This window comes from Heterodontus francisci, chromosome 3 (genome assembly GCF_036365525.1).
Source record: "Heterodontus francisci isolate sHetFra1 chromosome 3, sHetFra1.hap1, whole genome shotgun sequence".
Lineage (NCBI taxonomy): Eukaryota > Metazoa > Chordata > Chondrichthyes > Heterodontiformes > Heterodontidae > Heterodontus > Heterodontus francisci.
This window is the reverse complement of record NC_090373.1, coordinates 60,391,186-60,405,220: the sequence shown is the minus strand read 5'-3', so window position 1 is coordinate 60,405,220 and position 14,035 is coordinate 60,391,186. Positions and strand designations below refer to the sequence as shown.

Here is a 14,035-nt window from a genome sequence, read left to right as displayed (position 1 = left end):
TATATATACTACAAACAGCAAAGGTCCCAGCACTGATCCCTGCGGAACACCACAAGTCACATCCCTCCATTCAGAAAAGCACCCTTCCACTGCTACCCTCTGTCTTCTATGACCGAGCCAGTTCTGTATCCATCTTGCCAGCTCCCCTCTGATCCCATGTGACTTCACCTTTTGTATCAGTCTGCCATGAGGGACCTTGTCAAAGGCTGTATCAGTCTGCCATGAGGGACCTTGTCAAAGGGGAGAGTAACAGAGACTCCCCCCACCCCCTTCACAGTCAGAGGAAAAGGGAACCACCCATCCCCTGAAACCAAAAGTCTTTGCATGAATCAGGGAGTTCAGGAAAGACCCACCCCCTACTAACTCTCCTGAGAAAAGAAAAAGGGAAACTAAAGCAGCCCTGGCACCCAGAACAGACCATTTTTAATGAGCTTTAAGATTGGTGAATGAATGAAAATGAATGAGAGAAATGCATAGTTTTTCTTTCTGTATCTTATATTTCTCTCAAACTCTGTAATGAAATGTTTTCCTCAAATCGCATTTCATTCCCCTGGGTGTGGAGGTGTTAGGCAAACCCCCCGCACCTGCCAAGACTGAGGCAAACATTATTTCGCCACATGAACATTAAAACTTAAAATTGCAAGCCCCTGACTGGAGGGAAATTTGCGTAGTACCAGACAGTGTTGAAACAAAGGAAACAGTCCCCGCCCCAATACACAGAAGAGACTTGGTCAAACCAGTCGGTCATGTGACCACCAGCTGGCCAACTAGGGGAGTTTTAAATTGGAAAAACAGAATTCGAAATCAGAACGCTGTGTGCTCCTGGAACTGAAGCAAATATTACCTCCTCTCCTGTCTGCCTGCTCCCATTTCCTGCCCACGGAACTGAATCTTGTGAAAACACGTGAACCTCAAAGAGAGAAAAGTTTCCTACTTGAATAAGGTTTAAGCAGAATACTGGGCCCCAACGAAATGCAAGAATTCCCTACAAAAAGGACATACTTTATTTTTCTGACCTGACAAATTTAGTATTGGCTTGAACAGTGGTGGATCTGTCCTTCAGTTGTTCCGTCTTTGCTCAGTTTGGCAGAAAGAAATTCATCTGTCATTTCTGAAATATCTTCCAGAATGAAACGAAACTTCATTTTCAACTTGTTGAAAGGTTTGAGATCTTAGGCCATAATGCATTTTAGGACATTTCTGCTTAAAGATTTAAGTCTGGAAATTACTGTTGTTGCATTTTTCAGAAGTTAACTAAGGTGACTGTGGATTTCTACTAATCACAAGAAAAGATACATAACAGGTGATTTTAATGTTTTCAATGTATGGGCTAAAAGGTTGTGTTTAATTTTCACATGATGCAGCCAGCCAGTGAGACAGAAAAGCTCTGAACTGCATTTGGGAGCCAGTTAAATAATAGTAGCTAGTGGGGTTGTTAACTGAACAAAATTGCTGGAGTTTTGCAGAGGGAGGAGAGGCAGAGGAGAGAGACAGTTTATGGGGCTGGTTATACCTCCAGAAACAGCAGCAGGCACGAGAGGAAGCAACAGAAACTAGGCAGGAGCAATCAGCCACCATCGTACATGATGTGGCCCTTGCACTGCACAACCCAAGACGGTCCACAATACCAAAATTCCAAGAAGCTGTCAGTAAAAGCTTGCCACCAGCCTGAACACTTATTTCTCACGAGTAATTTATGTTTTTGAATCACATACAAGGAGGAAATCCACAAGAACAGATGAGGAAATTCAGCCCGAGAGAGTAATTAAAATCCACCTTCGTTAATATAGGGCATAACATTAGGGACAGGGGCCCAAGTAGTAACATGGATATAAATCTGCAACTTCCCTGGACTCTTGGGAAGTTTGCAGATATTGCCCTCTTAAGTCGCTGTCGTTTGTCACTGAAAGCGATGAAGTAATTTCCACTGCTGAATGATGCATATGTGACCTCTTTGATATGTCGGTAGACAGAAAACTAACAAACACTGCAGATGTCCCTAGTACCAGACTGTAAGAAGATCAAAGCACAAAAATTGGGGAGAATGTTGGAATTTAAAGCTACTGAGTGTTATGCAGGTGTTACATGTTGTGTGGAGGTCTTCCTGAAGGAGATGGCAAAGCTCTATCACAGCCTCCCTGATAAACCTCAGCCTCTTGAGATATATTTCTTCGCGTCATTCCCAGACAGCTGTGTCCATTGAGAACATTAGAAACAGGAGCAGGAGTAAGCCAAAAGGCCCATCAAGCTTGCACTGTCAATCAGTATGTTCATGGCTGAACTTTTACATCAGCTCCACGTTCTGACCCTATTCCCATATCCTTGATTGCCTTAATACTGAAAAATCTATCAATCAATCCCTGACTTGAATATACTCACCGACTGGAATTCTCTATGCCAGAGTGCTGTGGATGCCCAAAGATTCACAAGTTGAGTGAAGAAATTCCTTCTCATCTCAGTCCTAGATAGCTGACCCCTTATCCTGAGATTATGACTCCGGGTTCTAGGCTCTCCACCAAGGGAAAACAGTCTCTCAGAAGCTACCTTGTCAAGCCCTCTAATAATTTCAATGATAATCTGAAGGTCTTCTCAGTGAGAGCAACTGAACATTCCCTTGTGCTACAACCAGGTGAGAAAGAGGTCTAGGGGTCCCTTTCCGCCTTCACCTGGCCTTACTGTAACAGGGTTTAATTTGAAACACACAGTGTTTTTAGCTCCCATTTGGTGAATCCTTGTTCACCACTTTCCAATTATAAGGCAAAGAAATTAGCACAAACAGGCTCAGAAGAAAAGTGAAATTTTATTAAACTTAAACTTTAATTCTGTTAACGCCTATGGATACACGACACACCCACGCTAGCATGCATACGCGATATGCACATGCAGATAGGAACAGAAAAGAGCAGAAGAAATAAAGTGGAGAAGTTTGAGGCAATATCTGAAGAGTTTTTGTTACAGGTCTTTGAGCTCACTGTAGAGTCCTTGCTTGTAGGTAGATCTTGCTTTTTGTTGGGGCCCAGTATTCTTCTTAAATCTTGTTCACTGTCAGAAACTTATCTCTCTTGGGGTTCATGTGTCTTCAGTGGGTTTTTGGAGTTCCGTGAGAAAGAGATGGGAGCAGACAGGCAGATAGGAGGTCTTCCTCAGTCCAGGAGCATTCAGCCTTCTCCCAGTTCAAACACTGTCTCTCCAATTTAAAAGTCTCAGTTCAAACTCTGCAACAGCCAGTTAGTCATGTGACTAACTGGTCTGACCATGTCTGTTTGTGAATTGTATTGGAAGCAGGGGATAGCTCCTTTGTTCCCAAACACTGTCTGCTCATATGCAAAAATGTCTTTCCAGCCAGGGGCTTGGCAACCCCTTGTCAGGTGGAGGCCTGCATGACACTTGCCAGTGTGTACATTCACCTCTCATTTTTCTAAACTCCAGTATATAGGCCATTCTACTCGATCTCTCCTCATGGGACAGCCCTCTCATCCAAACCCTCTCATCCAAGGAATCAATCGAGTGAACCTTTGTTGCACACCCTCAAAGGCAAGTCTATCCTTCCTTAGGTAAGGAGACCAAAATTGTACACGGTACTCAAGGTGTGGTTTCACCAAAGCCCGATATAATTGTAGCAAGACTTCCTTACTATTATACTCCAAACCCCTTCTAATAAAGGCTAATTTGCCTTCCGAATTGCTGCATGTTAACTTCCTGTGATTTGTGTACAATGACCCCCAAATCCCTCTGAATACTAACACTTACTAGTGTCTCACCTATTAAAACATATTCTACTTTTCCATTCTTGTTACCAAAGTGGATATTTTCACATTTCCCCACAGTATATTCCATCGTCCACCTTCTTGCCCAATCGCTTAACCAGTCTATATCCCTTTGTAGCCTCTTTGCGTCCTCCTTACAGCTTCCTTAGCTAGCTTTGTATCATCAGCTATCATGGATATATTACATTCAGTTCCCTCATCTATAATTGAAATAGATTGCAAATAGTTGAGGCCCAAGCATTGATCCTTGCAGCACTCCACTAGTTACACCCTGCCATCCTGAAAATGATCAATCTATTCCTACTCTCTGTTATCTGTCTGTTACGATGAAAGGTCACAGACCTGAAACGTTAACTCAATTTCTCTGTCCACAGATGCTGCCTGACCTGCTGAGTATTTACAGCACTTTCTGCTTTTATTTCAGATTTCCAGCATCTGCAGTATTTTGCTTTCATATTATTCTGTTTTCTGTCCCTTAACCAACCCTCAATCCATGCTCATATATTACCCCAATTCTATAAGCCATAATCTGGTGAACAACCTCTTGCATGGCACCTTATCGAATGCCTTCTGAAAATCCAAATGTACTACATCCACTGATTCCCCCTTATCTACCTTGCTAGTTACACCCTCAAAAATCTCGAATAGATTTGATGATCACTATTTCCCTTTCATAAAACCATGTTGACTCTGCCTAATTATATCGTGATTTTCCAAGTGCCCTGTTACCATGTCCTTAATAGATTCTAGCATTTTCTCTATGACGGATGTCAGACTCACTGGCCTAAAGTTCCCTGTTTTCTCTCAGTGCAGTAGATTCACTGTGATGCACAGCAGTAGAATCGGATGGCATGCCATGCAGGTCACCTGTCATTACAGGCAGCTCTTCCCTGCTTCTGTCTTAAAATTAACAGCAACACACCCTTTATTAAAGACTTGATGGGCTGCATATACCACACAGCCTGTGTGACAATGCCAGTTTAGTCTAGGGTCTAGCAATCTATTGTACACATTATGCGTTAGCATCATAATGTGTATTTACAAGCTTGAGTACTGCTGAAAATAGAGACATGTTGTCGAAGCTTTTCGTCTTGCACTTATCAGGACAATCACAAGAATAACCAATGTAAGGGAAAACAACAACTTATACTGCATGAGAAGAGAGTGCTAATTGGTTGGCAAAAGTGAACTCTGATTGGTAAAGGCATTGCCATGGGGAATGCACCAGCGACTAACATTTAACTGCCAAACTTTGTTTAAAATTTAAACCAGGCAGCTTGACTGTGATTGGTCAAGGCATTGCCCTGAGGAATGAATCAGCGAATGGCTGTCACTTATTTTGTTCAGCTGAAACAGGTGCAATGTTTGTACATATTCTTTCCGTCTGCAAAGAACAGGGCCCTGTGTATTAATATATGTAGCTTCCAGTATGCGCAAATGCGCCACACTGTGAGCCCTACTGACTACCTTAAATTGGTTGTCAGCATAATTCTTAGCACACTGTGGATTATTTAGCAAATGTTGTTTAATCGCGGAATAACATCTAATGTTGGACACTGTGTTTTGAGTTTTGCAAGCACAGGCTGGTTGGTTACGGCCCATACCTTGCCTCACAAATGAACTCTGTGATATATGAATTTCAATGCCAGTGTAATGCTGGGTATATAGGCGATACATCCCAAAGACTGGCGGATTGTATCAAACAACATGTCCCTTCTGCTGTTTGCAACAGGCAAGCTGCCTGGTTTAAATTTTAAACAAAGCTTGGCAGTTAACTGTCAGTCACCATAAACTGCTGCATTCGCCATGGTAATGCCTCAACCAATTAGAGTTCACTTGCCAACCAATCAGCACTCTCTTCTCGTGCAGTATAAGTTGTTGTTTTCCCTTACATTGGTTATTCTTGTGATTGTCCCAAATAGTGCAAGACGAAAAGCTTCGACAACATGTCTCTATTTTCAGCAATACTCAAGTTCTATATGACTAAATTACTATTTATTTACAAGCTATACTAGAAAAAATAAGGACAATGACTCTCAGGCATGTCCTCAGTGCTATAGCACTCAGACTCAACTTTCTTCACTCAACAATTTTGCACCTTTTGAAACCAACACACTGTGAACTCTGGAAATGACGCTGTTCATTAACATCTGAATAGTGCAAGCAATTTCTAGGCTTTGGTGATAATGTCTAAATGGAATTGTATTTTGTAATTTGTGGAGATAAAATAAATATTACGTACCTTAGCACAGACTCAACAAAAACCCTTAAAGCCTTTATGTGAATCCAGGCAATATATGCTTCGCTAAAATTAACTTTTAGCCAACGCAGCAAAGGACCCTGGAAATGAAAATAATATAAAATTAAGTAATAAATTTAAGTAGGCATATTTTATTTAAACTAAAGCATATTGGTGACAATTTCTTGATATCTTTGTGCCACATTTATCCAAGGAATTTTATTCACTCATATTTTGAATCATATCACATAGGAGTGAATATCGTGTCCTTAATGTTCCATGTGGATCAGTTCACCAGGCACAATGGATCAGAGAAAGGGTGGAGATTCATAATGCTGGGTGTCTGCCCTTTTAGTGCATGGCGTGTCTTTCTGGTGGATCGAGGAGAGGGGACAGGCAGTGGAAGCTCTCACTTCAAAAAGGAAAGGCCTACTAGATAGATTCATTCAACAGTTTTAAGATGATTTCTGCACTATTTTATTCTGTTGGAGCGTACGTTCCTGTAAGCATTTGTAACAATTGCACTATTATTGATACCAATGGGTTTACCTATAGGAATCCACCGCCCCCCCACCCCCCCCCGGCCATTTGATATGTTTGGAAGCAGAGAAGGACTTAATAGAGTGATAATAAACCGGTCAGGCTGCACAAGAGGTACATTATGGCCATCTGCTGGTGCTCACACACCTATATCTGCAGAAGTGAAAATACTTTACTGCCGGACAATTCCGGCTCCAGTTCTCAAGCCTGGTTGGAACAGATTTATGTGAAAACTTGATTAACCATTACACAGGTTAATCAGGCCTTCACACATACCTATTCCAACAATATGTCCTGCTTAATGCAATGTTGCATGAAAAAAGAATATCGGCATGATCTGCAGCCAACAAAGTCCATTGGTTTGCACTGCAAAAAATGTCACCAACCATAATTGCTGGTTTTGTCACATCTACTGAACAAAAACTGTGGGCGAACTGTCTTCAAAGGATCCAAGCCAGCAAAAAGCAAGATGCAAAATGATGCTATCTGCTGTAAGGTCACCTGCTACATGTGGTGTAGAAATAACAGCACCAGTCAACCACAGCCTTAAGCCTGCCTCTATCTCCTCTCAGGCATGCTGCACTGATATCTTAGAGCAGCACAGAGGGCAAGCTTCCTTGCAACCACCTCAAGCAGTTCTATTAGATGAGATTGGGTGCTGGACTGCCCCGTCACTTGCCTGCTAATCCAAGGCTGCACATTTGGTTTACTTTCACTTCATTTTTGTTTCTCACTTAAACCTCCTGCACCTTCCGCTTTGACAAAAGTTGCTAATGAATGGAAATGGTTTTTAAGGTGGGGAGGATTTTAACTTTCCCGAGCTGCCCAGAGCACTGGTGGGAAGGGCCGGGGGCTGGTAGAGTGCAGGGAACCCAAACATGCATGTGATGTCATCCACAGGTTCCCCACCCGGAAGCCAGCCTCATTGGTATAGGAGCAGTCTAGAGGAGGCCACAGGATCAGGTAGACCCACACCTTGGTTGGAGTTGGGGTGGGGAAGAAGAGGTCTGAAGCCTCGAGGAGATGGGAGGCCTGGGAGTTGTGGGGAGGCATTGGAGGCCTCAGGGGGAGAAGTTCATGGGGAGAACTGATAGGCCTCAGGGGAGGTCAGCAAGGGGGGAAAGAGATCGGAAAGGTGGGGGTAGGGTGTCTGATCATGGTGGGGAGAGGTTGGCCAGGTAGCCCGCTAAATCCAGCGTGAGTGGGAAGCAATCCTTCACCTCAGTTTAGGTTCCAAAGATCCAGGAAAGCTGGCCAGCCAGGCTTAAATTTCAAATGGTGGCTACAGTGAGGCGTGCATCCTCAGTATAATATTTAAAGTGACATCCCACCTCCTTGGAGCAGGTTGGTGACCCACCCCATTAAAACTGGAAATGGGCGAGTTAGGGTGGAATTCAGATTTTTAACAATTTAACCTCCTACCCAACACAAACCTGCTTGTTTTATGGGGTTAAAATTGCCCCCACTGAATGCTCTATCATTCCAGTTGTTTTTGTTGTCCCTATCCCTTGAATTTTACTGGCACACAATTTTCAACTCTTGCCACTAGTGTGCTCCCTGCACCCACCTAAGTCTGCTCTTGGATTTGTGAGTAATAATACAAATTAACTGACCCACAAAATGTGATTGCTATTAGCACCAGTTCATTACCACTTAGAACTGACTTACACCAGCTGACAAAGATCAGCCCTGTGGACTCTAAATTGGTGGCTTATTTGTAAAAGTTTATTTTTTAACCATCGCCACATTTCAACTGTCAAAGTTTCACCAAGCTGCAACTGATGGCAACCTTTCTGCCCTCAAACAAGACTCAACAGGGGTGAAATTGGTCACTGCCAATACCGCGATACAGGCTCAGTGAATCATTTCTTTCAGGATAGTTTCTCAGAACAGCACATTCTGAAGCCAACCAGACAGCAGGCTATACTAGACCTGGTATTATACAACAAGATAAGATTAATTGATGACCTCAGTGAAGGCGCCCCTAGGTAGCAGCAATCATAATCTGATTGAATTTTATGTTCAGTTTGAGGGAGAGAAGAGTGGGTCTACGATTAGTATTTTAAACTTAAACAAGGGCAATTATGAGGGCATGAAAGCAGAGCTAGCTAAAGTGAACTGGCAAATTAGGTTAAGGGATAGGTCAATAGAGATGCAGTGTCAGATATTTAAGAGGATATTTCAGAATACACAGAATAGATACATTCCAATGAGAAAGAAACATTCCAAGGGGAGGGCCCACCGTCCATGGGTAAAAAAAGTTAAAAATGGTATCAAACTTAAAGAAAAAGTTTATAATTGTGCACAGATGGGTGGCAGGTCAGTAGATTAGACAGAATATAAAAAACAGCAAAGAATGACTAAACGATTGAAAAATTACAGTAAAAGAGAAATCCAGCTAGAAATGTAAAAACAGATCGTAAGAGGTTCTACAGATATTTTAAAAAGAAAAGAATTAACAAAGTGAGCGTTGGTCCTATAGAAAGTGAGTCTGGGGAATTAATAAGGGAAAATAAGGAGATGGAAGATGAATTCAGCAGGTATTTTGCATTGGTCTTCACTATAGAGGATACAAGTAACATCCCAGAAATAGCTGTAAATCAGGAAATGGAAGGGAGGGAGGAACTCAGGAAAATTACAATCACCAGAAAAGTGGTACGGAGCAAATTGTTGGAGCTGCGGGCTGATAAGTCCCCGGGTCCTGATGGACTTCATCCTAGGGTCCTAAAAGAAGTGACTAGTGAGATAGTTGATGCGTTGGTTTTAATTTTCCAAAATATCCTAGATTTGGGGAATGTTCCATTAGATTGGAAAATAGCGAATATAACTCCTATATTCAAAAAAGGAGGGAGACAGAAAGCAGCAGACTACAGGCCAGTTAGCTTAATATCTATCTTAGGGAAAATGTTAGAAGCTATTATTGAAGATGTTATAGCAGGGCACTTAGAAAAAGTCAAGGTAATCAGGCAAAGTCAACAGGGTTTTGTGAAAGGGAAATCATGTTTAACCAATTTATTGGACTTCTTTGAAGAAGTAAAATGAGCTGTGGATAAAGGGGAATCAATGGATGTACTGTACTTAGATTTCCAGAATCCATTTGATAAAGGTACCACGTCAAAGGTTATTGCGGAAAATAAAAGCTCATGGTGTGCGAGTAATACATTGGCATGGATAGAAAATTGGCTAGCTAACAGGAAACAGAGGGTAGGCATAAATGGGTCATTTTCTAGTTGGCAAGAGATAACGTGGTGTGCCACAGGGATCAGTGCTGGGGCCTCAATGTTTTACAATTTATATAAATGAATTCGATGAAGGGACCGAAGGTATGGTTGCTAAATTTGCTGATGACACAAAGATAGGTAGGAAAGTAAGTTGTGAAGAGGACTTAAGGAGGCTACAAAGGGATACAGATAGGTGAAGTGAGTGGGCAAAGATCTGGCAAATGGAGTAAAATGTGGGAAAATGTGAAATTGTCCACTTTGATAGGAAGAATAAAAAAGAAGCATATTATCTAAATAGTGAGAGATTGCAGAGCTCTGAGATGCAGAGGGATCTGGGTGTCCTCGTGCATGAATCGCAAAAGGTTAGCATGCAGGTTCAGCAAGTAATTAGGAAAGCTAATAGAATGTTATCGTTTAACGCGAGGGAAATTGAATACACAAGTAGGGAAGTTATGCTTGAGCTATACAGGGCATTGGTGAGACCACATCTGGAGTACTGTGTACAGTACTGGTCTCCTTATTTAAGGAAGGTTGTAAATACGTTGGAGGCAGTACAGAGAAGGTTTACTGAACTAATAACTGGAATGGGTGGGTTGTCTTATGAGGAAAGGTTGGACAGGGTAGGCTTGTATCCGTTGGAATTTAGAAGAGTGAGGCAACTTGATTGAAACATATAAGATCCTGATGGGTCTTGACAGGGTGGATGTGGAAAGGATGTTTCCCCTTGTGGTATAAAATAGAATTAAGGGTCACTATTTAAAAATAAGAGGTCGCCCATTTAAGACAGAGATGAGGAGAAACTTTTTCTCTCAGAACGTCGTGAGTCTTTGGAACTCTCTTCCTCAAAAGGCAGTGGAAGTATATTCTTTGAATATTTTTAAGGCAGAGGTAGATAGATTCTTGATAAGCAAGGGGGTGAATGGTTATCGGGGTAGGCGGAAATGTGGAGTTGAGGTTACAATCAGATCAGCCATGATCTTATTGAATGCTAGAGCAGGCTCAAGGGGCCAAGTTTTCTTTCCCGTTGAAATCAATGGGAAGGCAAATGAGACATGGCGTAAAACAGGCTGCCAATTCACTATCAGCTTGATCTGTGCTACTGGCAGTGACCAATTTCACCCCAGCATGTAGCATATTTCTCACTCTCAGTGAACCTGCCTTGTGCATTGTTAGCATTGATTGTAACTGTAAATCCATTTCAAAGTGTTAGATTTCCTTATAATTGATAGGGCTTCCCTAATATTTTTGCATGAGAAAGACTGATTATGACAGCTGAAATTCCTCTGGAGAGTTTTTGGGCATTGATCTGAGGCAGAGAGGAACTGATGCATGTGATCTTGACATCATCCCAGACTCCTGGGGTCAAGTATATTAGCATATTTTGGCCAGATGCTCATGCCATTTTCAGCATAACTCGTGTGCTCATCTCACCGGACAGAGGAGGGTTATCACTGCGGCATATAGTTACAGTGCAAGTTGTGCCACTGCGCTAACTGAAGGTCAAAACACATTTACAAACCATCCAAATTTAAAGTTGCTGCTATCCCCATGGTGATCAATAGCCATGGAGAAGCCAGTCTTTGTAAATATCACTGCTCCCACTTACGTTAAGATCGGGATCTGGCAAGGAAGTACGTCTTCATGTCGGTGGATGGTGCAATGTGAAAAATCAGATGGAATTGGCAGGAATTCTGACAGATGTTATCCTTTCAGTCATGCCTCTTTCCATGACGTCTGCATGGAAGGAAGTAGATGCAAGAATTGCTCACTATTTCTAGTGGAATCTGGAAATCTAGCAGAAAAGGGGCAGTGGCTTGGCATAACTAGATGCTACCCCAAATTCTGCCCATGGCTGTCCAGGGAATAGAAAATTTAGCCTTCTGATGCTTATAAAAAATGAAGCACCAACTGATGAAAACTTATATAGCTGAAGTTACTCAATGGCTTATTGTTCAATTCACAAAGTCTTATATTCTTTTTGAACTTGAAATATTTTTAAATATTGTAAAAATCTTGAATGTGATTGTATTTGCAGCTTCTATTTCATACATTTCAAGTTCGACCTTCAATGCCTGATGGAAGTCAATACTCTTAACACCTTGATAGACATGTATTTGCAGGAGCAATCAATGCCAGCAACATTAGGAGGGTCAAAATAACATCTTTTCTGACATCAAAGCATGCCACTTCTGGCCTAACCAAAGAGCAGCAGCACTAAGACTTTAACAATTCGCTGAATTATCTGATCACATAATTGTAGGAATGTGACATGAAAATGAGTGGGTATGGAAACGAAAAGGTGAAACAAAGTGCACACTGAGCAAAATGAAGGAAAAACGCAATGATTTTTCTTGCCTCGTCCAATCAACATTGTGGCCATAATCCAATGATGCAAGGTTGGATAAAGACAAAAAGGACTTTGTGTTCAAGATAAATTATAATTGGAGACTTAAAAAAGTAATGGGACAATGGTCTAGTTATTTGGATGTAATGTTTATCAGTCACAGTTAAACCATTTTTTTGATATTTGGTGTTGCAATGGGTTTGTGCACTGTACTTTCACCTCTAGCACCCTAATTTGCATTCAGCTCACAGCAATATGTTGAAAGTTTCCTCTGTCTGATACATACAATGGTCCAGACAGCACAAAGTTGTTCAGAACTTGTTACTGACCACTGGTTCTCTTGTGGTGTTGCTCATCAGAGGATATGTTATTTTGTGAAGAAATTAGCATCATATACTATTCTGTTGGTAAATCAGCAAGGTCTAATTACTACAAATAAGTGAGATCAATTACAGGCAAGTTCCCCTTAAGCATATCCAGAGGTCAATTAGAAAGCCTTTGGCAAGTGGTTATAATTCCAAATTCCTCTCCAAAGTTAGAAAAACAGCATAAAACATGAGAGTGTCTTCCTCTATTTTTGAAGATTGTTTTGCATTTATAACAAAATGTAATGTCTGAAGCAGCTTGGACTAGTAGATTTCCATGGTATTCCTAATGTAAGTCAAAGAATATGTTGTTTTATAATAGGGTGTTATGTCCTATATTATCAGTGCCACTGGTTTATTGTTACTGAATAGATGAATTTTTTTACTTTATTACATATATTCTTGGATTTTTGACCTGTTGTTTGGACATCAAATTATGTGATTCTATACATTTTCTGTGAAAACAGTAGTCAGCAGTCTTCTGTAATTATATGTTGGTTGCAGGTTGGTACCAGATGTTTAGCATCATTGCAGAAGTGGGGAGCATTGCCGTTTAGGAGAACTGGAGAGTACATTATGTCATGAGATCTAGCAACACAGAGATTGGGGAGATTCCTGCTTTTTTGGTAAGGGTGGGATGGTACAGTTTGACTGAAGTGGGATAGTGGTGCTGGAGCTTGCAATGTAACTCTAATGGAGATTTATCAGGACTGGAGAGATCTGAGAATTGTGAGTATAGTCTTTGGGAATTTGCAGGGGGTGTGTGGATGAGGTTGTGGATTTGGCAGAACTGAGAGGATGGGTCATATGGCCTATCAACATTGGGTGGAAGAGGCCTGAAGTTCTCTGGGTTTGGGTTGAGTGATGCCATTTGATAGGGTCTTAGAGTCTGGAAGCATCTGACAGGATCCAGCATTGGTAAGAGTTCCACAATTTGCAATGCGTTAAGGGTCTCATGGTCTGCAAGCATTGAGATAAAAGGGTCATCAGGTATGGGAGTAGTGGGGAGGATATTTCCAAAGTATGGAAGCATTGGGGAGTTGGAGCACTGCAGGGCAGTTGGTTTGTGGGAGCTTTGTGAATGATATCTTAGTATCTGGTAGTGGTGGGAGGGGACTCTCAGGCTCCGAACACAAGAATTAGGAGCAGAAGTAGACCATTTGTCCCCGCAAGCCTGCTCTGCCATTTGATAAGGTCATGGCTAATCTGAGCATGGCCTCAAGTCCACTTTCCTGTCTGCCCCCATAACCCTCGACTCCCTTGCCAATCAAAAATCTATCTAACTCAGCCTTGAATATATTCAAATACCCAGCCTCCACTGCTCTCTGGGGAAAAGATTTCCACAGACTAACAACCCTCAGAGAAAAAATCTCTCCTCATCTCAGTCCTAAATTGGAGTATCCTAATTTTTAAACTGATTCCCCTAGTTCTAGACTTCCCACAAGGGGAAACATCCTCTCAGCACCAACCCTGTCTAGTCCCCTCAGGATCTTGTATGCTTCAATAAGATCACTTCTCATTCTTCAGAACTCCAATGGCTATAGGCTCAACCTTTCCTC

The 14,035-nt window shown here is 41.7% G+C and overlaps 1 protein-coding gene across 6 annotated transcripts in view; it reads right to left on the bottom strand.

Annotated features, from left to right (window-relative positions):
* Window positions 1–14,035, bottom strand: part of LOC137356812 (V-type proton ATPase subunit C 1-B-like) — a 114,741-nt gene that overhangs the window by 30,645 nt on the left and 70,061 nt on the right. For all 6 annotated transcript variants that reach the window (XR_010971114.1, XM_068022608.1, XM_068022617.1 and 3 more), the window contains exon 11: window positions 6,010–6,107. Coding sequence is in view for 5 of the 6 variants with exons in the window: in XM_068022608.1 (XP_067878709.1) it covers window positions 6,010–6,107 (98 nt within the window). In the remaining variant the exon portion in view is untranslated. The remainder of the gene's footprint in view (window positions 1–6,009; window positions 6,108–14,035) is intronic.